At 35.9% G+C, this 24982-nt stretch overlaps 1 protein-coding gene across 7 annotated transcripts in view; it reads left to right on the forward strand.

Annotated features, from left to right (window-relative positions):
* ABI2 (abl interactor 2) overlaps positions 1 to 24982 on the forward strand; it is a 90290-nt gene that overhangs the window by 27183 nt on the left and 38125 nt on the right. For all 7 annotated transcript variants that reach the window (XM_061186625.1, XM_061186653.1, XM_061186618.1 and 4 more), the window contains exons 2-3: positions 1989 to 2156; positions 19343 to 19519. In XM_061186625.1, the coding sequence (XP_061042608.1) occupies positions 1989 to 2156; positions 19343 to 19519 (345 nt within the window). The remainder of the gene's footprint in view (positions 1 to 1988; positions 2157 to 19342; positions 19520 to 24982) is intronic.

The following is a 24982-nucleotide window of genomic DNA, read 5'->3' on the forward strand; positions in this document are numbered from 1 at the left end:
GACACGGGTTCGAGCCCTGGTCTGGGAAGATCCCACATGCCGCGGAGCAACTAGGCCTGTGAGCCACAACTACTGAGCCTGCGCGTCTGGAGCCTGTGCTCCGCAACAAGAGAGGCCGCGATAGTGAGAGGCCCGTGCTCCGCGATGAAGAGTGGCCCGCGCTTGCCGCAACTGGAGAAAGCCCTCGCACAGAAACGAAGACCCAACACAGCCAAAATAAATAAATAAATAAATAAAATAATAAATAAAGAATTATAAAAAAAAAAAAAACCTTAGTGAATGTACGAGGGTTGACTTATCCATACAGCAGATGTGCAGCAGCCTCAATACTTTAAAGCTTCATTTGGCACTTAGAAATAAGAAAAATCTCCTGAGCCCAAAATTATTGTTTAAATAAGTGTGCAAATGTAAAATACATTTTAGAAGGATTAAAAAAATTGTTTTGGTGCTCTTATTCCTTACAGATATTCCTTGTGAGTAGTTGACTAGGACAGAGCACTTAAAGTTTGTTCTTTTGTATTAATGCATGCATTATGGTTTTAAAATAATATAGCTTTACTCTTTCTGATAACGCAAGTATTTATGCCCAAGGTAAAAAAAAAATTAGACCATATTAAAAATCATTAAAAGACTCAAATTATATTCCTAACATTCAGAGAAAACTTATGTTAACATTTTGGGCCTTACTTTTTCTGACTTTTTTCTTGTGCTTACATTTATACACAGGCACCTACAAAATTAGGATGATTGTGTTAAGGTACTTTGTAACCAGCTCTCTTTCAATTAGTTATTTCGTAGATACTTTTCCATATCAGTAATACATAACAATACTGTTTTCATTACTGCATAAAGGTAGTATATGAATGTATTGTTTAATCAGTTTCATGTTTTTTTCTTTTTCACCATTAACTGTCAGTGAACATCCTTGTCTGTGTCTTTTTCTTATTTGACTATTTTTCTAAGGTAAGTTCCGAAGTTTAGAGTCCTAAAGAAGTTTAGAGTCCTAAACGGTGTGGGAGAGGGGAGGGTAGGACATAGTGGACTTTGAACAGTTAATGACTACTCTAAGAGGTAATGACGGTTGTTAGATATCATGATTTATAGTATTAGAAAGTGGTTTTACATTCATTATGTTACTTAGTGTTCACAACTGCTTAAAATATGACATGCTGTAATAGTAGAACTGACATTAAGATAAAAGGTTTCTGATTCAGACGCTTGTGTACATTCTACTGAACCATAGAGTCTTTCTGTAGAACTAGGGCAAGAAAATGGTGTTTGTCAGCAGTATAGAATATGTAACTTTACAGTTGCTTTCCTTTGTGACCTTGGAAATAATCACTTAACCACTTTTTACTGTGTACTCTCCGTTTTTCAAGTAGGGTTTATGATACGTGGCAGTTTATGTTCCATAGGGTTATAATACTTAAGATGCTTGGGAAGAAAGTGTCCTTTTATTACTTTTATTTTAATTTATCATTACTTATCATGATTCTTACCATTTTATTTACTTCATCATTTTTATTTATCACTATTTTGTCATTATTACTTTAAACAGACATTTCTTTATAAATGCATTTTACATGTTAGAGTGAAAGGAAAAGAGGAATTCAGGAAAGTAGAAAAATGTATGCCAGAATTTACTCATTCAAATCAATGCTACCTTTCCAAGCAGTGACCTTGAGAAGCTATGTACTGTACTTGCTGTCATTGCTCAAAATATCCATCGGATCTCATTTTTTAAACAACAGCTTCGGGATTTTATTTGCATCTGTACAAAGATGTATCTATTCAATGTGAAAATATTAGTGAAGTCAAGTCAATAATTTAGTTGTTGGGTTTACATGAATACTGATAATTAGTTTTCAAAGCATTTTAAACTAGTGTGTGTAGATTCAGCAACATAATGGTTTTGATGAGCATTTTTGAAGATTAGATTGATAGAATGGGTTATCTTTGAAGTAGTGATTGTGTGTTTGTTTTTCTAGTCAGCAGATAAGCAGCGAGCCCTGGAAGAAACCAAAGCCTACACCACCCAGTCCTTAGCAAGTGTTGCCTATCTGATAAATACCTTGGCCAACAATGTCCTGCAGATGCTGGATATCCAGGCGTCCCAGCTTCGAAGGATGGAGTCTTCAATCAATCATATTTCACAAGTGAGACCACACTATTTTCCTATTTTGCCTATGGGGGACACGTAATACACACAGGCAATCTGTAACGCTGGCAGCCTTTATTATGTGAGTTAACTCAAATGTGTGATTTGGAAAATACAAACTCAGTAGTAGGTTGTTTTTTGTTTCTATCTTTTTGTCTAGTGATTATCTTCTCTGTGATTTTGATAGGGAAGTATACTTTGTTTATTTTAAACATCTTTTTAAAAAAATTTATTTATTTTTGTCTGCGTTGGGTCTTTGTCGCTGTGCGTGGGCTTTCTCTAGTTGTGGTGAACGGGGACTACTCTTTGTTGCGGTGCACGGGCTTCTCATTGCGGTGGCTTCTCTTGTTGCAGAGCACCGGCTCTAAGCGCGCAGGCTTCAGTAGTTGTGGCACGCGGGCTCCAGTAGTTGCGGCATGCGGGCTCTACAGCACAGGCTCATTAGTTGTGGTGCACGGGCTTAGTTGCTCCGTGACATGTGGTATCATCCCGGACCAGTGCTCGAACTCGTGTCCCCTGCATTGGCAGGCAGATTCTTAACCACTGCACCACAAGGGAAGTCCCTAAACATTTTTTAAAAACTATTTATTTATTTGGTTGCACCAGGTCTTAGTTGCAGCAGGTCGGCTCCTTAGTTGCGGCATGTGGGCTCCTTAGTTGCGGCTCCAGGGCTCCTTAGTTGCAGCAGGCAGCCTCCCTAGTTGTGGCTTGCTGGCTCCTTTGTTGTGGCACAAGGGCTCCCCAGTTGTGGCATGCTATCTCTTAGTTGCAGCATGCATGTAGGATATAGTTCCCTCACTAGGGATTGAACCTGGGCCCCCTGCATTGGGAACTCAGAGTCCTATCCACTGCACCACCATGGAAGTCCTGGGAAGTCTACTTTAATGGTTTCATTAAAACTCAGTTGTCAAGTTAAAATAATCGGCCTTGAGGTGAAAATTTGCATGGTTTCTTCCAATTTTTACCGAATTTTACACTTAAAATGTGATAGCTTGATGACTTGTTTAAATGCATTTTTCTGTTACCTCAGTAATGGAAAGATTAAGTGACCTTATAAAATTATCTTTGTATAGAACTTAGAAAAAATTAGTGTTATACTTTCTCCATTGTAAATGTCATAAAGAAAAGAGAAAAAAATAGGAAAAAAACCCTTTCTCCACTACTCAAACTTCTCCTGTTAATATTTTGGTATATTTCCTTTTAATATGTTTTTCTTCTAAATGATTTTTAAAATTTAGCTGGGATTATACTATATATGGAATTTTGAGTTCTGCTCTTTTAACTTACCATTGCAACAAACATCTTCTCATGATGTTATAAGATCTTCATAAACATTTTCAATGGCTACATAATGTTGTATATATATATATCACAATTTTCATAACCATTCCTATATTTTGGGACCATTTAAAATATTACTACAGTAAAAACCAATTTATAATTGCAAAATACATTTTTAAAAACATTAAAATGAAAAGATTTTGATCTGTCTGCTTCTCTTTGAAATCTTTGGAACTTTTCTATTTTAGCTCTCTTGCCATTTGAGTAACTTGGTGGTATTCAATACTATTTTTAGAACTAAATGATTAGAATGCTTCTGGAATAAAAAGAGTTTTAAAATGTGCACATTACCTTTCTTTGTATATCTTAAAAGTTCAGGTCTCCTCTAAAATTGACTAATCCATCAATTTTTCAAAGTCTTAGGTTTAATTTATATAATTAAATATAGTCCACATAACCGAATCAGTTATGTAAGGTCTACCTTATATTTCTTCTTTTTTTTTTAACATCTTTGTTGGAGTATAATTGCTTTACAGTGGTGTGTTAGTTCCTGCTGTATAACAAAGTGAATCAGCTATACGTATACATATATCCCCATATCTCCTCCCTCTTGCATCTCCCTTCCACCCTCCTTATCCCACCCCTCTAGTTGGACACAGAGCACTGAGTTGATCTCCCTGTGCTATGCAGCTGCTTCCCACTAGCTATCTGTTTTACATTTGGTAGTGTACATATGCCCGTGCCACTCTCTCACTTCATCCCAGCTTACCCTTCCCCCTCCCCATGTCCTCAAGTCCATTCTCTACGTCTGCGTCTTTATTCCTGTCCTGCCCCTAGGTTCTTCAGAACCAATTGTTTTTTTTTTTTAAGATTTCATATATATGTGTTGGCATACAGTATTTGTTTTTCTCTTTCTGACTTACTTCGCTCTGTATGACAGACTATAGGTCCATCCACCTCACTACAAATAACTCAGTTTCGTTACTTTTTAGGGCTGAGTAATATTCCATTGTATATATGTGCCACATCTTCTTTATCCTTTCATCTGTCGAGGGACACTTAGGTTGCTTCCATGTCCTGGCTGTTGTAAATAGTGCTGCAGTCAACATTGTGGTACATGACTCTTTTTGAATTATGGCTTTCTCAGGGTATATGCCCAGTAGTAGGATTGCTGGGTCGTATGGTAGTTCCATTTTTAGTTTTTTAAGGAACTTCCATACTGTTCTCCATAGTGGCTATATCAATTTACATTCCCACCAACAGTGCAAGAGGGTTCCCTTTTTTCTACACCCTCTCCAACATTTATTGTTTGTAGATTTTTTGATGATGGCCATTCTAACTGGTGTGAGGTGATACCTCATTGTAGTTTTGATTTGCATTTCTCTAATGATTAGTGATGTTGAACATCCTTTCATGTGTTTCTTGGCAATCTGTATATCTTCTTTGGAGAAATGTCTGTTTAGGTCTTCTGCCCATTTTTGGATTGGACTATTTTGTTTTTTTGATATTGAGCTGCACAAGCTGCTTGTATATTTTGGAGATTAATCCTTTGTCAGTTGCTTTGTTTGCAAATATTTTCTCCCATTCTGAGGGTTATCCTTTCATCTTGTTTATGGTTTCCTTTGCAATGCAAAAGCTTTTAAGTTTCATTAGGTCTCATTTGTTTATTTTTGTTTTTATTTCCATTTCTCTAGGAGGTGGGTCAAAGAGGATCTTGCTATGATTTATGTCATAGAGTGTTCTGCCTATGTTTTCCTCTAAGAGTTTGATAGTGTCTGGCGTTACATTTAGGTCCTTAATCCATTTTGAGTTTATTTTTGTGTATGGTGTTAGGAAGTGTTTAATTTCATTCTTTTACATGTAGCTGTCTAGTTTTCACAGCACCACTTATTGAAGAGGCTGCCTTTTCTCCACTGTATATTCTTGCCTCCTTTATCAAAGATAAGGGGACCATATATGAGTGGTTTTATATCTGGGCTTTCTCTCCTGTTCCATTGATCTCTATTTCTGTGCCAGTACCATACTGTCTTGATTACTGTAGCTTTGTAGTATAGTCTGAAATCAGGGAGCCTGATTCCTCCAGCTCCGTTTTTCTTTCTCAAGATTGCTTTGGCTATTCGGGGTCTTTTATGTTTCCATACAAACTGTGAAATTTTTTGTTCTAGTTCTGTGAAAAATGCCAGTGGTAGTTTGATAGGGATTGCATTGAGTTTGTAGATTGCTTTGCGTAGTAGAGTCATTTTCAAAATGTTGATTCTTCCAGTCCAAAAACATGGTATATCTCTCCGTCTGTTTGTATCATCTTTAATTTCGTTCATCAGTGTCTTATAGTTTTCTGCATACAGGTCTTTTGTCTCCTTAGGTAGGTTTATTCCTAGGTATTTTATTCTTTTTGTTGCAATGGTAAATGGGAGTGTTTCCTTAATTTCTCTTTCAGATTTTTCATCATTAGTGTATAAGAATGCAAGAGATTTCTGTGCATTAATTTTGTATCCTGCTACTTTACCAAATTCATTGATTAGCTGTAGTAGTTTTCTGGTAGCATCTTTAGGATTCTCTATGTGTAGTGTCATGTCATCTGCAAACAGTGACAGTTTTACTTCTTCCTTTCCGATTTGGATTCCTTTTATTTCTTTTTCTTCTCTGATTGCTGTGGCTAAAACTTCCAAACTATGTTGAATAATAGTGGTGAGAGTGGACATCCTTGTCTTGTTCCTGATCTTAGTGGAAATGGTTTCAGTTTTTCACCATTGAGAACGATGTTGGCTGTGGGTTTGTCATATATGGCCTTTATTTTGTTGAGGTAAGTTCCCTCTGTGCCCACTTTCTGAAGGGTTTTTATCATAAATGGGTGTTGAATTTTGTCAAAAGCTTTTTCTGCATCTATTGAGATGATCATATGGTTTTTCTCCTTCAATTTGTTAATATGGTGTATCACATTGATTGATTTGCGTATATTGAAGAATCCTTGCATTGCAGGGATAAACCCTTGATCATGGTGTATGATCCTTTTAATGTGCTGTTGGATTCTGTTTGCTAGTATTTTGTTGAGGATTTTTACATCTGTGTTCATCAGTGATATTGGCCTGCAGTTTTCTCTTTTTGTGACATCTTTGTCTGGTTTTGGTGTCACGGTGATGGTGGCCTCATAGAATGAGTTTGGGAGTGTTCCTCCCTCTGCTATATTTTGGAAGAGTTTGCGAAGGATAGGTGTTAGCTCTTCTCTAAATGTTTGATAGAATTCTCCTGTGAAACCATCTGGTCCTGTGCTTTTGTTTGTTGGAAGATTTTTAATCACAGTGTCAATTTCATTGCGTGTGATTGGTCTGTTTATATTTTCTATTATTTCCTGGTTCAGTCTCGGAAGGTTGTGCTTTTCTAAGAGTTTGTCTATTTCCTCCAGGTTGTCCATTTTATTGGCATATAGTTGCTTGTAGTAATCTCTCATGATCCTTTGTCTTTCTGCATTGTCAGTTGTTACTTCTTCTTTTTCATTTCTAATTCTGTTCATTTGAGTCTTCTCCCTTTTTTTCTTGATGAGTCTGGGTAATGGTTTATCAATTTTGTTTATCTTCTCAAAGAACCAGCATTTAGATTTATTGATCTTTGCTATTGTTTCCTTCATTTCTTTTTCATTTATTTCTGATCTGATCTTTATGATTTCTTTCCTTCTGCTAACTTTGGGGGGTTTTTGTTCTTCTTTCTCTAATTGCATTAGGTGTAAGGTTAGGTTGTTTATTTGAGATGTTTCTTGTTTCTTGAGGTAGGACTGTATTGCTATAAACTTCCCTTTTAGAACTGCTTTTGCTGCATCCCATAGGTTTTGGGTCATCGTGTTTTCATTGTCATTTGTTTCTAGGTATTTTTTGATTTCTTCAGTGATCTCTTGGTTATTTAGTAACGTATTGTTTAGCCTCCATGTGTTTGTGTTTTTTACATTTTTTTCCCTGTAATTCATTTCTAACCTCATAGCGTTGTGGTCCAAAAAGATGCTTGATATGATTTTAATTTTCTTAAATTTACTGAGGCTTGATTTGTGACCGAAGATGTGATCTATCCTGGAGAATGTTCCATGCGCACTTGAGAAGAAAGTGTAATCTGCTGTTTCTGGATGGAATGTCCTATAAATATCAATTCAATCTATCTGGTCTCTTTTGTCATTTAAAGCTTGTGTTTCCTTATTTATTTTCATTTTGGATGATCTGTCTATTGGTGTAAGTGAGGTGTTAAAGTCCACCACTATTAATGTGTTACTGTCGATTTCCTGTTTTATAGCTGTTAGCAGTTGCCTTATGTATTGAGGTGCTCCTATGTTGGGTGCGTATATATTTATAATTGTTATATCTTCTTCTTGGATTGATCCCTTGATCATTATGTAGCGTCCTTCCTTGTCTCTTGTAACATTCTTTATTTTAAAGTCTACTGTATCTGATATGAGTATTGCTACTCCAGCTTTCTTTTGATTTCCATTTGCATGGAATATCTTTTTCCATCCCCTCACTTTCAGTCTGTATGTGTCCCTAAGTCTGAAGTGGGTTTCTTGTAGACAGCATATGGATGGGTCTTGTTTTTGTATCCATTCAGCAAGCCTGTGTCTTTTGGTTGGAGCATTCAATCCATTCACGTTTAAGGTAATTATCGATATGTATGTTCCTATGACCATTTTCTTAATTGTTTTGGGTTTGTTTTTGTAGGTCCTTTTCTTCTCTTGTGTTTCCCACTTAGAGAAGTTCCTTTAGCATTTGTTGTAGAGCTGGTTTGGTGGTGCTGCATTCTCTTAGCTTTTGCTTGTCTGTAAAGGTTTTAATTTCTCCATCGAATCTGAATGACATCCTTGCTGGGTAATCTTGGTTGTAGGTTTTTCCCTTTCATCACTTTAAATATGTCCTGCCACACCCTTCTGGCTTGCAGAGTTTCTGCTGAAAGATCAGCTGTTAACCTTATGGGTTTTCCCTTGTATGTTATTTGTTGCTTTTCCCTTGCTGCTTTTAATATTTTTTCTTTTTATTTAATTTTTGATAGTTTGATTAATATGTGTCTTGGCATGTTTCTTCTTGGATTTATCCTGTATGGGACTCTCTGCACTTCCTGGACTTGATTGACTATTTCCTTTCCCATATTAGGGAAGTTTTCAAGTATAATCTCTTCAAATATTTTCTTAGTCCCTTTCTTTTTCTCTTCTTCTTCTGGGACCCCTATATTTCAAATGTTGGTACGTTTAATGTTGTCCCAGAAATCTCTGAGTCTGTCCTCAATTCTTTTCATTCTTTTTTCTTTATTTTGCTCTGCGGTAGTTATTTCCACTATTTTATCTTCCAGGTCACTTATCCATTCTTCTGCCTCAGTTATTCTGCTATTGATTCCTTCTAGAGAATTTTAAATTTCATTTACTGTGTTGTTCATCAGTGTTTGTTTGCTCTTTAGTTCTTCTAGTTTCTTGTTAAACGTTTCTTGTATTTTCTCCATTCTATTTACAAGATTTTGGATCATCTTTACTGTCATTACTCTGAATTCTTTTTTAGGTAGGCTGCCTATTTCCTCTTCATTTGTTTGGTCTGGTGGGTTTTTACCTTGCTCCTTCATCTATTGTGTATTTCTGTCTTCTCATTTTGCTTCACTTAACTGCGTTTGGGGTCTCCTTTTCGCAGGCTGAAGGTTCGTAGTTCCTACTGTTTTTGGTGTCTGCCCCCAGTGGTTAAGGTTGGTTCAGTGGGTTATGTAGGCTTCCTGGTGGATGGGACTGGTGCCTGTTTTCTGGTGGATGAAGCTGGATCTTGTCTTTCTGATGGGCAGGACCACGTCTGGTGGTGTGTTTTGGGGTGTCTGTGAACTTATTATGGTTTTAGGCAGCCTCTTGCTAATGAGTGGGGTTGTGTTCCTGTCTTGCTAGTTGTTTGGCATGAGGTGTCCAGCACTATAGCTTACAGGTCATTGAGTAGAGCTGCGTTTTAGCATTGAGATGGAGATCTCTGGGAGAGCTTTCGCTGTTTGATATTACATGGCGCCGGGAGGTCTCTGGTGGACCAATGTCCTGAACTCGGCTCTCTCACCTTAGAGGCTCAGGCCTGACACCTGGCTGGAGCACCAAGACCTTGTCAGCCACACACCTCAGAAGAAAAGGGAGAAAAGAAAGGAAAGAAAGAAGAATAAAATAAAAGTTATTAAAATAAAAAATTTAAAAAATTATTAAAAATAAAAAAATAATTAAAAAGAAAGAAGAGGGCAACCAAACCAATAAACAAATCCACGAAAGATAACAAGCACTAAAAACTATATTAAAAAAACAAAACAAAAACAAAAAACAAAAAATGGACAGAACTCTAGGACAAATGGTAAAAGCTAAGCTATACAGACAAAATCACACAAAGAAGCATACACATACACACAAAAAGAGAAAAAGGAAAAAAATATATATATTTAAAAAAATAAGTGAGAGCAACCAAATCAATAAACAAATCTACCAATGATAATAAGCTCTAAATACTAGACTAAGATAATCACAAAACCAGAAACAAATTAGATGCAAAAAGCAAACCCCAAGTCTACAGTTGCTCCCAAAGTCCACCGCCTCAATTTTGGGGTGATTCGTTGCCTATTCAGGTATTCCACTGATGCAGGGTACATCAAGTTGATTGTGGAGGTTTAATCTGCTGCTCCTGAGGTTGCTGGGAGAAATTTCCCTTTCTCTTCTTTGTTCGCACAGCTCCTGGGGTTCAGCTTTGGATTTGGCCCCGCCTTTGTGTGTAGGTCGCCTGTGGGGGCTCTGGCTCACTCTGGCCGGGGGGAGGGAGGGGTACAGAATGTGGGGCGAGCCTCCGGTGGCAGAGGCCGGCGTGACATTGCAACAGCTGAGGCACACCTTGGGTTCTCCCAGGAAAATTGACCCTGGATCACGGGACCCTGACAGTGGCAGGCTGCACAGGCTCTCGGGAGGGGAGGTGTGGATAGTGACCTGTGCTTGCACACAGGCTTCTTGGTGACTGCAGCAGCAGCCTTAGCGTTTCATGCCCGTCTGTGGTGTCCGAGCTGATAGCCGTGGCTCACACCCATATCTGTAGCTTGTTTAGGCGGTGCTCTGAATCCCCTCTCCCCATGCACCCTGAAACAATGGTCTCTTGCCTCTCAGGCAGGTCCATACTTTTTCCCGGACTCCCTCCCTGCTAGCTATGGTGCACTAGCCACCTTCAGGCTGTGTTCACACAGCCAATCCCAGTCCTCTCCCTGGGATCTGACCTCTGAAGTCCGAGCCTCAGCTCCCAGACCCCACCCGCCCCGGTGTGTGAGCAGAGAAGCCTCTCAGGCTGGTGAGTGCTGGTCGGCACCAGTCCTCTCTGTGGGCATCTCTCCGCTTTGCCCTCTGCACCCCTGTTGCTGCACTCTCCTCTGTGGCTCCGAAGCTTCCCCCCCCCCCACCCCCTGTCTCCGCCAATGAAGTGGCTTCCTAGTGTGTGGAAACTTTTCCTCCTTCACAGCTCCCTCCCAGAGGTGCAGGTCCCATGTCTATTCTTTTGTTTCTGTTTTTTCTTTTTTCTTTTGCCTTACCCAGGTACGTGGGGGAGTTTCTTGCCTTTTGGGAAGTCTGAGGTCTTCTGCCAGCGTTCAGTAGGTGTTCTGTAGTTGTTGTTTCACATGTAGATGTCTTTTTGATGTATTTGTGGGGAGGAAGGTGATCTCCATGTCTTACTCTTGTGCCATCTTGAAGGTCACCCCTACCTTATATTTCTGTTAAATCCATCAGACCATTCAGAGGAATTTCTTGTTATTTAATATTATTTAATCTTAAATCTGAATTTGCCCCTATAACGGTTTCTTCACATCCCATATGAACTTCTGTAGACATCATATCATTTATTGCTTGTTGTATTGCTGTGTCTTAAACTAAAAAAAAAAAAAGTATTGGTGAGTTTTAATGAGCAAGAGGTAGATTTTTATTCTGAAAGGACCTCCTAGAGGAAATAGTCAGTGGCATTTTAAATGATGGAATAGATGAACTTGGTTTTCTATAGAAAAAAGGATGTTGACATATTGCTAATCTGATATAGAATTTTGAGGTTTATACTTCAGAGTCTTAAAATTTCTGCATGTTTGAAATCTTAGCAAAGAACTCAAAGAAGAAATTAAGAAGAAAAGTGCAAATGCAGAAGAGAAATTAATATATTAGAGTTCCTAAAAAGGAGGGACAACTTTTTATTAGTTTGTGAGATAAAGTAGGAGAGATTTTGTGGGTAGATAATGGCAGTAGGAAAATGACAGTGAAAGTAATCATCTGTATTCTGATTAGAATTCTGTAGTTCTTTGGGAGAAAAGTGTAGCAACCTTAAGGAAGAAGGCGATTAAGTTTACTCTTAAGTTATAAGTATATGTATTCAGTTAATGAGAACATTTTCTTTTTGAGTATCACATAAATCTATTATATATTTAATTAATATGGTTTAATACTATCTTTTAAAGCTGTTCTAATGGAATAAGTAAAAAATGGGAGAGATGAATGGATAGAGATTGGTAGGTCAGAAATAACAGGGGCCTGAGTCAGAGCTGTCAAGAATATGTTGAGCCTCCTTCCTTTGGAGTTGAGTGTCTAGAGGGCAATACTTGGAAAAGCAAGGGATCTGCAACTCTACAACAGCTGTTAAGTTTATATGAAATATATTGAAGTATGTTGGATGAGGAGTTGAGTAGGAGAAATGGGCTGATAGAGGCTATAGCTAAGAAATGAGTAAATTTTTAAAAATTTATGTACTTTTCACATTTACCTTAAGGATTGAAATTTTTTTCAGTTACATTTAATGTACGTAGAGTCCTTTGTTTTAAAAGTGAATTGAATATCAAAGCTCTTTGATGCTCTTTAGAATGAAATATGATTCCATAGTATAAGAGAACGTTTTCTGTTTATAAAGCAAATGCTCAGTAAATACTCTGAAGCAAGAATTGGCAAACTTTTTTGTAAAGGGCTAGATAGTCAATATTTTAGGCTTTGTGGGCCACATAGGGTTTCAGTCTCATATGATTCTTTGTGCTGTATGTTTTTTTTTTTTTTTTTTTTTGGGCACGCTGCATGGCATCCAGGATCTTAGTTCCCAGGGATGGAACCCGTGCCTCCTGCAGTGGAAGTGTGGAGCCCTAACCACTGGACTGACAGGGAATTCCTGTGCTGTATGTTTTTAAGCAACTGTTTAAATATGTAAAAAGCATTCTTAGCTTGTGGACCATATAAAAGCAGGCTGCAGGCCAGTTTTGGCATGTGGGGTATAGTAGGCTCTTGCTCTAAAATACTGGTCTTCAAATGTTTGGTACTTAAATTTTATTATTATTATGCTTTATTAAAAACATTATTATGTTTTTAGAGGGAGTTACAATGTTCTCAAGATATCTTGAGGTCATATTTATTTTTGCATTTGGAGCAAAAATACTAGGTTGGGAGAATTTGGAGAGAAGGTGGGGTTGAAGAAGCAAAGAAGTGGAGGTTCAGTCAGGTCAAAGATGAGATCACATGTATATTGGAATGGTAGGTGTCAAGAGTTGTTGTTAAGGGTTGTCTGGTAGAGTGATTAAGGACCAGGAGATATTAGATATCTGAGGTATTCAATTTCTTTCCTCATCAGTATCTTTTTCCTGTCTCCTAGGTAGGAACCTTACCACTTTTCAGCCTCCTAGTGCTCTAGCTCTTTTCTCCATTTTAATAGAGATGAACACTGAGGATTGGGAGGGAGAGGATGGGGGATCTAGATTTTACTCTGGTCCTTCTGCTGACTTGTGTGATATTTGACTTATTTGAACTTCAGTTTTCTCACCTGTAAAATGGTAGGACTGATTAGATGATTTATGAGCTGTCTTCCATTTTGAATTTTTATTCTCACAATTGTGAGATTCTCACAAATGAACTTGATTTATATTTGCTTTTTTCTTCTTTCTATTCTGCTGGCTCTGCTGTTTACCTCAGTCTGTGCCCTACTCACCTCAACTCTCTATCACTCTGATGTAACTGAACTATTTCCAGATTACTTTCATTTTGAATCCGAGGATGGAAATTCCACTGACTCTACCAACTATGTATCAGGAAGAAATAATTCAACAAAACAAAGTAACAACCCATTCTCCCAATGGCAAATGTTTTGAAAAACAAGATAGAGTTGATTATGAATATTTAGTATCAGAAACCTTTTGTACTAAAAAGACCATATAGTATTAGGTAGTGTACTAATCTATACCACACTCACTGTATCTGTAAGACAGTGTTAGGATAGGTTCTTGATGTGGATTACCTTAGGTATTTTAAGGGTGTTAAATTTTAAAGAAATTCCACCTCTAGCTTTGTTGCTGTTATGCTATCAATTCTTTGGAAGCATATTATTTAAAAGATAAATGAAATTTTTAATCTTCAAGCCGAGAGTAAGAGTTAAATTAATGTTAAATATTTTTCAAGAATGTGTAGTTGTCAGAGCAAACATTTAATTTTTACTGAATACTTGTATAAGCAAAGCACACAGAGCTGCTGTTAAGTCAGTATAGCATGTGTAAGGATGAGTGCTATTTACTGTGTCCATTTCTGGTAAGGTAAAAAAACATTTATAGAACATTATTCAAGCTAAAATTCTTATAAACCTGTAAATTAAAATTCTTCTCATAACTACTAAAAACAGTCAATACTGCATGTATTCAGTTCAACATGGCTTAGAAGAAGATCAAGAAAGGGCAAAAGGCAACATAACTTACAAAGCAGTGTTTCTCCCACCCTCCCAAGAGCTAACTAGAACTTACTGGGCCAGGTGTTGAAGTAGTTAGCACGTAACAAGTAGAGGAGATAGAAAGGAATGACTGTAAAATAATATAGGAATGGAAGTGATTCTTCTTAAGGGTTTAGGGACTACTAAAAGGCAATGGAAGGTCTAAACCCTGAGGAACTCACCATGTAGGGTAATTTTTTGTTTAAAAAACTTTATGTATATAGATTTGTTTAAAAATTCCCAATTTTAAATTAAGGAAATCCCACTAATGGTTATCAATGTGTAATTATGTATAGAAAGTAGGATTTATACAGTTCCTAATTAAGTTTATATTTATAGTTTATATCATTTTATAAAAAATAAATAACTGAAAATTACCCATTCAGTTTGTGAATAACTAATTTGTTTTATGAAAGATGAATAGTGTAAAGCATATTTGTAATTAAAATAAGTAAATGCTTATTTGAAACATTAACTTACTAATGTAAAAAAATGGAGACACATTTTAAAACACCCAACTTAGTTGAGTTAACCCACTGTAACTATTTGACTGCAGATGTTTTCCCACGCTGATGGGCAGCTGACTGAGGTAGTGCTATCCAGTACAGTCTACTTTCAGTTATCTGTGGTAATGGGACAATGCATGGATAACCCTAAAACAAAATACTTTGTACATACCTTCCTGGCATCTGCTGTGGCCTGAGCATGTGCTTGGGTCCATGATGGAGGTGTGGGAGGGGGGCTCAGGCTTGCAGAGGAGCTGAAAGTCAAGGCCATGAGAGGTATTCTAGAGGAGCCTGGGTTTGGCACTGCGTGTTTGAAGTATCATGGGGGCAGCCTGCGGCATGTGAGACCAGCTTGGCAATAGCTGTTAGAGGATGGAGAAACACATTGTTAAGGAACTGTGGGAGAAAAGATATTTAACTCTTGCACAGTTGCAGCAGTATTACTTGGCGTGTTTTTTGGTTAACAGGTGGCAAACAATAATAGTATTAATAGCAGTGTACTTGCATTAGTTTTGGTCTTCTTTGCTAGTTAAACACATTTTCCACTTGCCATAGGTGAGTGCTGTTATTGAGGCCTCTTCTAAATGAGAGTAAGTTTATTGGCATATAACTAGTAACTTTAGAAATCCAGGATAAGTGGAAAATACTTTTCTTACTATTAAAATTCTGACTAGCTATCAGTGTTCAATTCGTACTTCCAAAATTTAACTTAATTCATTTCAGCATTGTAATGTCAAAGTATATTGTGAAGGCAAAGGCAATGGTAATTACTGAAAGCTACGAGTTTGATTTAGGAAAAACATACAAGCCATATTTAAAAATATGTTTTAGGAGCTTTACAAAAGTTCTTTTAAAACTGGCAATTGGCTGTGAGTTGATGAATGTTGAAGCTGGATGTTAAGTATATGGAGGGTATTCATTAAATTACTCTAATTTGAAAATGATTGTATTTTCTACCAGAGAAATCTTTGAAAAATGTGAATTAGGCAATTGCTGAAAACTTCAGAATCTTCTGGACCAAACTTTCTCCTCCTTATTTATGTAATAGATTTATTGTTCTCCATTAAAAGTTGTTGTTCAGACTTAAGATAAAATCATAGCCATGTTCTGAAGGTATGTTTGATTCTGTCCACGGGAACTCCTACAGTTCAATTCATTGTGGTATTAGGATGGCAATTCACAAATTATACCTTTGGGTTTTCTTGACCATATATTACTTTTATTATTTTAGATGATTTTTAAAAGTTAATGACATCAAATATTGATATTTGGCAGTCACTAGAGGCATTAATCATAAATCAACTCTTGTACAAAGTTTGGAAACAATTGACATTTGAGAGTGAATAATGTAAGAGTCAAATGAATTAGTCCTTCTTCTACATCACTGGTTCTCTGTCAGAGCAGTTTTACCCCCAAGGGAACAATTGGCAAGGTCAGACATTTTTGGTTGTTACAGCTTGGGGTGGGGAGTGCTATAGATATCTACTGGGATGCTTCTCTACAACCTACAATGCTCAGGACAGCCCTTCCACAACAAAGAATTATCTGGCCCAAAATGCTGGTAGTGTTGCTGTTGAGAAACCCTGCTCTAGTATTCTTTTAGAGTAGACAACTAGAAACGTATAACCAAACTAGATTATTTTGGCTTCATATAGACATATGCTGTTAAGAATTACGTTTTAAAATATGCCTTCAGTTTTAATGAGAATTAATATAAGAAGCAAAAAAGAACATTTTTCTCATAATTCCTTCAACCAGTTCCTTTAAGAGTTTAGTGCTGGGCACATGGTCACTTTTCTAATGAAGGGGTGTATATTTTCTTGTAACTCATTATTTATACTTTGCCTTCTCTAGGAAGCTAAGAGCCTAATTTTATGCCCTATTGTAGCAACTATCCCTTATTTCGGCTTATATATAAAAGTTCTGTGATCGTTTCTTTTGCTGTGTTGGTCTTTCTTTTATGCTTACTGTAATGGCTTATACAGGTTTGGTCTGTGTGTTTATGTGTACATAAAGAAAAAATATAAGTAATACGTAAGTGCCCCCAATTCCCAGGTATGATCTAATTGTTTTAATGCTTTTAAAAAAGTCTCAGTTTTTCAAACAATTTAAAATATGTGCTTGTTATAAAATATAACTGTATATTAGTGCAAATAATAATGAAAAGTTACCCCTCTTTTCATTCTCCAGAGATTTATGAATATTTCTAGCAGGAAAATTTGAAATTTGAAGTTCCAGCTTGCCCTAAGTTTAGAATTCTGTTATTGTTGATTAGGTTTACATTCTTTTGTTTTCATTTCTGAATAAGATAATTATATTTCTATCTAAGCAGAATGAAAACAATGTTGAAAGAGGATTACATTCTCTAATAAATTTTCTTTTATTGGTATAACAAAGACCAGTTATATATAAAAAATAAGTGTCATATTTTGGGGTTTTTTGGTTATTTTGAAGTATACTTGGTAAGTATGAAATCTTCCTAGCTCATATTTTTAATAATTCAGAAAGACTCATTAAAAATTATTCAAAAGTAAAATATGATTAATTTCCATTTCTCTGAAGTTAAAAATAAGTAAATTCCAATATTGTCACTAATGAGCAACCTTTTTTTTTCTGTTATAGCTCCCTTAAGCAGTTGAAAAGGAAAGCAGATTTTGTAATTTTTCTAATATGCACCGAAAAAGTTCAAAACCTATTTTTGTCTTAAAAAGAAATAGTTAAAATGATAAGGTCACTACCTTGGCCAGTATTCGATTTGACGCTTCATTTAGATATTTATTAGTTATGAACTTATAGATTCTGTTTCTTCTAAGATCTGTTGGTTGAAATGGGAGGCTTCAAATTTGTTTCAGGTTTCCTTCACACTTTAGGTAGTTTAGAAGGATAAATAATCAGTGTTCAGATTTCTTAAAGTCATATTTAATAATGTCATGATGGTTATCTTTGATTTCCATTTCTGTGTTACTACCTGGTTATTCTTTAGACAGGGTAAATTGAAGTAGGTTTGGGGAGGAAATAGCAAAAGTGTCTGTTAATTGCTGCTTGAGCCAGGAATGGTGGCAAGAGGTGTGAACAATTTTAGTGAAGTATTTTTCAAACTTTTTAAACTGCAACTCACAGTTGAAAATACATTTTATATTCCATCCAGTACACAATTTATGTATTTATATACATAACATATTTTCAGAAAAAATACCTTACTATGTGTATGTTGTCTGATATTTCTGTTTTCATTTAAAATAATTGCTGCTCACATCTCACTAAATTGCACCTTGCAGTTTGAAAAATGCTGCTTTAGTGTATTAATTACCCATGCTTAAATTCGCCCTCTCTCAGCAAATAGAAAACTGAGTAAAAACACATTGTTGTTATGTACTAAATTATATCCTATTTTGAACATTTAATAAATAAAATAATGAAATATTTTACAAGCATTTTGTTATGATAAAATATAAGCAGCATTGCCTCAGTAAGCAAGTTTCTCTGTAAAAAATGATTCTTATTTTTAACATTGTATTTATAGTTTAGGCCTCTCTTTTTTAATAAAAAAATATTTAAACACTAATAGAATTTATACTAATAGGTTATTTTTTTTTTAAATCTCATCTTTACACACCAAAAACACTGCAAATCACTTTTTAAAAAAATTTTATTGATTGATTGATTGATTGATTGCTGTGTTGGGTCTTCGCTTCTGTGCGAGGGCCCTCTCCAGTTGTGGCAAGTGGGGGCCACTCCTCATCGCGGTGCGTGGGCCTCTCACCATCGTGGCCTCTCTTGTTGCGGAGCACAGGCTCCAGACGCGCAGACTCAGCAATTGTGGCTCATGGGCCTAGTCGCTCCGCGGCATGTGGGATCCTCCCAGACCAGGGCTCGAACCCGTGTCCCCTGCATTGGCAGGCAGATTCTCAACCACTGCGCCACCAGGGAAACCCCCCTAGTAGATTATTTTTAAATGGAACCAGATTAATCACTGGGGCTTTCGTTTTTGAGGATTTTTCTTTTTTTTTTGGCTGCACTGCACGGCTTGTGGGATCTTAGTTCCCCAACCAGGGATTGAACCCAGGCCCTCAGCAGTGAAAGCATGGAGTCCTAACAACTGGACCACCAGGGAATTCCTTCACTGGGGCTTTCTTAATAAGGTTAAGTCTTAATGGAGAGGGGAAAAAGTATCATGTTTAATCCAGAGGTTGGCAAACTTTTTCTGTAAAGGGCCAGCTAATAAATATTTTATGCTTTGCAGGCCATGAGGTCTGTGTTAGTACTACTCACCTCTGCCATTATATTGTGAAAATATGTAAGCAAGTAGAATGACTGTGTTCCAATAAAACTTTGTTCATGGAAACTGAAATTTGAATTCCATATAATTTTCACATGTCAAGACCTTATTTTTCTTTTGACTTTTTTCAACCATTAAAAAAATGTGAACACCTCTCTTAGCTTTGGGGCTGTAAAAAATAGGTGGTGGGCCAAATTTGGTCTGCCAGCCATGGTTTCCCATCCCTTGCTTTAGCCTAGAAAGGGAGAAAGTCAGTATTGGTCCCAAAAGGAGAAGTTAGCAGTTGTGGTTAAGAATATGAATAATGATATTAAACCTCTAAGTATTTATATTTTTATTTTTCTGGATATTAGAGCTATACATTTTTGTGTTGTGTTTATATTATATTTTGTAGACCGTTGATATTCATAAAGAGAAAGTTGCAAGAAGAGAAATTGGTATTTTGACTACCAATAAAAACACTTCAAGGACACATAAGATTATTGCTCCAGCCAACCTTGAACGACCAGTTCGTTATATTAGAAAACCTATTGACTATACAATTCTAGATGATATTGGACATGGAGTAAAGGTAAGTATAATTTTTGTCCAGCTTAAAAACAATAGCCCATAATGGAACTAACTCTTTAGAAAATTAAGCGTTTATCTTTTCTTTCCAAAGGATCAAGTCTTGGCCTACTAGTAGTTCTGAAGATTTCTTACCACTATAACTATGTTATCCTTCTTTCTTCTTAGTGTTATGTTCTCAAGTTTTAAACAGTCATCTTTGACTGAATTGCTTTTGCTTAATCAGTTATGAAACTACCTCATATAGATCTGGAAATAAATGTGGTATTATATTTCTAATCTTTTAATGATTTAGTATGACTAATTAAAAATTATTCAGTATGTTATTAAAGTATTTGCTTTATCTCAAAAATATCAGCAAACTTTTGGCATTTGTTTTCAGAAAGAACACATATAAACAAACATGTACTTCGAATTTTTCTAAAACAAATTTATCTCAACATTTTGGGTGAGAATAATGTAGATAAAACTAATATGTGAATTAGTATTTCCACTGCTTTTGAGTAGATAGTCATTATATATTTTGGCTATCTTTTAAAATGTATTTAAGTGCCTGCTATGTATGTAAAGTACCATAATCACAACTGAGGAACATATAACTTTCATTTAAATTGGTGTTCGTACTTAAGAAACTATTCAGAGCTTCAGCTAAGTAGTAGGTTATTTAAAGTTTGCATCTCAGCAGTGATTTGAAAGACAGTGACTTTTCAAATGTGGTGCTGAATAAATACGTATATGTCTATAAGTGAAACTGTACGGTTCATGCAGTTGATTTGTGTCTAATATAAGCAAATTTAAATTTAAAAAATATACCTCACACAAGTATGGCTAGAAATCAGTTAAATCTAAATTTAATGTAGATCTAGGTAAAAGAACATGTACGGTATAAATTTTTTTAAAAAATCTTTTTCTTTTTTACAATTTTGATATAAGCACCATTATCTGAAATTTGATATTTAATTTTATAATGAACACCTAATGCATTTAGTTTACAGTACTAATTAGAGCATGTTAAAATAGGATGTACAATTGGATGGATAATTAATAACTGAAATTTATTCTAACTTGGGAAAATCTTTTGAGATTTATTTGAGGCTAACAACTAATAAAAAATTTTAGGATCCTGTCAGAATTTAATGACAAAAAGGCACTTAGAATATAAAACATCATATTTGTACTTCCCCACTTATATAATAAAAAAGTGATCCCCCAATTATTATTTAATCCTCAAGTAAATGTTCTTTAGGGAATCTGTAGTCCCTTTCATTTTTTGTACTTTTTAGTGTTTAGGGGTCACTAATTTGAAGAAATCTCTAATAAAGTTGTTTTTAAATAAAAGTGTCATATAATTTCATCCAGAAACTCCTGTTCATGACACATTCTGCTTTAACCACTCTTTCTGTGATCTACTGAAACATTATTTTTTAATGCTGAATGCTTAACTTGTTTTTTCTTTGTTTTTTTCCTTTCTCTTCACATCCTGAAGTTCCAACTAACCTTTCAATGCTTTTTTCCCTTACCTCTTTTATTTGCTCCATTTATGCATTAAGTGGTTGCTTAGATTTAAGGTAAGAGATTCCAGGGCTGGATTTCCATTCTTTGTTCCTATGTAGAATATTACATATGGGGAGTGAAGAGATATTTGGCACTTGGCCTTTTAAAACCGACAAATAATTCCTCTTTTTTATTTTATTTTATTTTATTTTTGTCATGAAACTTTGTGTGTCTTCATGTTCCATGAGGGCAGATGTTTTTGACTGTTTTGTTCATTGCCCTATCCTGTGTGCCTAGAACAGTGCTTGACACACATTAGACACTTAGTAAATATTTGTTGACTAAAATGGTTATTTTGCAATGTTAATATATTTTGTGAAACTGAAATGTAAGTTACCCTATCATAAAATGTCATTATGAAATAAAATTAGCTGGACTTTTATAAATGTAGAAATTTTGTTTTGGATTGGAGGGCTGCTAATGTGCTTCATTTAACCCTCCCCCTGTGTAATAGCCTTTTTATTCTATAAATGGTGTGCTTTATTATATACCTTGTGGCCACTATGTCATTATCTCTTGACTCTTAATTACTCTTAAAAAAATTGAAAATTGGAAAATATTCAGTGTTTTGGGTGTTTTTTAAGTTGCAGTATCATGTATTTTGCAAAAAACAAAATTAGTCTTTTTATTCAAATTGCTATATAAATTATATATTTCAGTATAAACTCACTTTAAGAGGTTTTCAAGCCGAGTATTATATGCAAAACATCAAAAGCTCATGATAGTGTTTAACAAAATACAAGTTAAGAATTAAAGATATCTCCTTTTCTTACTCGTTTCAGTAACATTTTAGTATTTTGGAGGGAAAAATGGGAAAAGACATTCAAGAATAATCAAGAAGCCTGTCAGATAGAATGGCACTAAAATTATTGTCACCAAACTGATCATGCATTTCATTTTTGTTCTTTTTTTCTTAGCTGAATTCTATAATTCCTTTTCAAATATGTATTCTTACCATATACCATGTTGTTTGCCATGTCTTCAGTGTAGAAAGTGATAACAAGAAGACAAGATGACTGAGATCTGAATCATTAACTAGCTACTAACCACGGCCACAGAAGGTTAACAGATCATGGTAGAGAGATGTGACTGGAGGAGCCCAGGCAGATGTACTTCATGTGTACATAAAGTATATTGGAGTGTTGACTCCAAGCCCTCAGTCTCGGTGAGTGAGGAGATTCCTTCGCATAAAATAGGTAGAATTTAGACCAAAAGCTGTCTTTGTGGCTACCTTGGCTTTTTTCCCTTAAAGTCTGTATTCAGATTTTGGCTATTGATACATTAACCTCCAAAGTGATAGAAGTGCACAGAAAGATTAACTAAAGGAAAGACAAAAAAAAATGGACCAATTCTTTCCCCTTAAAGTTCAGACCAGCTTGCCTAAGGAACTATCCCTAGCTCATTTCTTCCAAACCCTACCAGGATTCCTTCTTGATCTTTCTGGGTTCAGGATCTGTTCTGTGTGAGAGGCCAGAGTGAGTGGGAAATGAGAGCTTCCAAGAAAGAAAGATCTAATAAGGGAACATCACACTTGGATAAGATTCCTTAACATCTTTGCTCTTTGCACCAAAAAAGCTCCACTCCTGAGTACGGTGGCTCTATGTAGCTGTTTCTACTATATTGGGATGGGGTTGACAGGGTGAGAAGTATGTACCCTGAGGTCATCCTAGAAGCTAGAATGTGCCAGTTCTCTGTCTCTTTCTTCTTATCTTTCTTTCTGAGTATGTCTGTCGTCTCTATAAACTTGTGGCACATAGTTAATAATTTTGGGTGAACCAAAACAAAGTAGAGTGGAAAAAATATTCAGCATATAGCAAATCATTACTCTTTTTAATGTTGATGGGAAAAAATGAATTGCTTTAGAAGGTTGATTAATGGAATAATTGAATATATTAAGATAGAAAATAGAATTTAAAAATGTAAAAGTTGGAAGGGACTGCAGATAGTAAACTAGTCCACTAGTTTTCCAGCTGAGTTTTTTGGAGACCTATGGAGTATATCAGGTGCCCTGGAAGTCTCCTGATATTTGATTTCCTGCTCAGCTCATTATGAGCTCTGTCTTTGCTCCCATTGTTGTCAGACTTGATGCCTTTCAGATATACTCTAAACAAATATCATACTTTGGGACAAGACACATGGGATTTGACTCAGAAGAGACCGCCATGCTTAAAAGTTGAATTTTTAACCTTTTATACAGCATGTCCTGGTTGTGTTTAATGGTTCTTTTCATCTATATTTTGGATTAATTTTCAGTCAAATGAGAAGTTGTAGAGTTTAATTCATAAGACCTTTGAAAACAACGTGGTGATATTTTTAAAGAAAAAGGTACAAAAAGCCGATGGATAGAATGCCATATTGGAGGGGTTTTAATATGTACCTGAGGCCATATAAAAGTGGAATGTACCTTGAACTGGGGTACCCTTTCCCCACTCTTTATTTTAGTAAAAGAGTTTTAAGACCTTGTTACTGATGCGTTTGAAACAGATATTTCTGTTGAAAGTTTAAAGTTGTCACTAATGAAGCTAAGCTTAAGTACTTTTAAAATAAGTGTATTTACTTTAATGCAAAAAAAATAAAGACTTCTGATCTGTTTCTGTAGTATGTATTTCAGATGAACATTGTACAAGCAGATTCTTAATAATTAATGAGGAGGGGTTAGGAGTTTCTTTTACAGTTAACACATTAAGAATACAACACTTCTGAAAATTTTGCTTGGGATCTTGAAGATCCATAACTTTATGTAAAAAATGGGCTAACCTTTTCACTTTGCATGTGATCTTGTGTGTGTCATTCCCTACAGTACAGAAGGATGATAAATTGCCTCTCACATTTCTAGCTCTCGGGTATAGCTGAGGGTTCATTGTTAAGCATTTATTTGATACAACACTTGGAAGAAAAACTCCACAATAACAGCAACTTTTGGAAGACTCATCTGGGTTTGCCTATCAGTTCCAGATTTGAGCCACCAATTCTATCTTGTCAAAACCTAGTTGTTGGAAACTATTTTCAGAATCAAGCAGAAGTTTGTCCATCTTTATTCCTGTTTTCTTCTTCTTACTTTCTTTATTTGTTCTTCCCCCCTTACTCCTAATCTCTTATTCCCTTATCTCTGTATTAGATTATTTTAGGACTCTTGGCACCTTAGGCTTTTTGTCTTTCTAACTCTCTTACTAAAAATTTTACATCTCTCCTGAAGTCATACTCGAATTCCTGATTTCAGCTTTGATCTCCTTCAGAGGATCTCCTGGTCCTTTTCCTGCTGGCTCTGAGAATTGAAGTAGGAACATATATCCTCTGGGGAGAGGGGTGAAGATCTCTAGGAAGCCAGAAAATTATGCACTGGATGGAACTAATGGGGAACGATACTGGGCATTGAACGAAAGCCTAGAGGTGCTTGACCACAGCTGCTGCCCATTCTCACTACGCCACATCCAGACACAACCTATACGTACTACTCCTCTTCTCTTAGTATATTTAAATCTTGCTCTTTTTAAGACTTGTTAACACTCCAGCTCAGATTTTTCTCTATGAAACCTTCTGTAGCTATTTCGTCTTACATTGATATTTCTTTTTTGGAGATTTCTATATAATTTGTAGATACTACTTTTTGTTTTAAACATGTGAGTCTTAGTTATTCTAAAATAAGTTCCTTAAAAGCAGAGAAATCATTTTACAGACCTTTGTCTTCTTTTATTTTTCATATTCTTTTACCCTTGTGCCTAGTAGTCTGGTGGTAGGTGGTTTAAATGAGGGATATACCACAGATATCATTTTAGAATGTGTCTGCCACTGTTAAGTTGCAGCAGGCCATCTATTCATGGGAGATTTCTTCATAGCAGAGGTGATGTGCCTTGTGAACTAGAGATACCTGGCTGGCCAGCTTTATAAAAAATACTGGAGTTCACAGGGTACT

Source organism: Eubalaena glacialis, chromosome 1 (genome assembly GCF_028564815.1).
Source record: "Eubalaena glacialis isolate mEubGla1 chromosome 1, mEubGla1.1.hap2.+ XY, whole genome shotgun sequence".
Lineage (NCBI taxonomy): Eukaryota > Metazoa > Chordata > Mammalia > Artiodactyla > Balaenidae > Eubalaena > Eubalaena glacialis.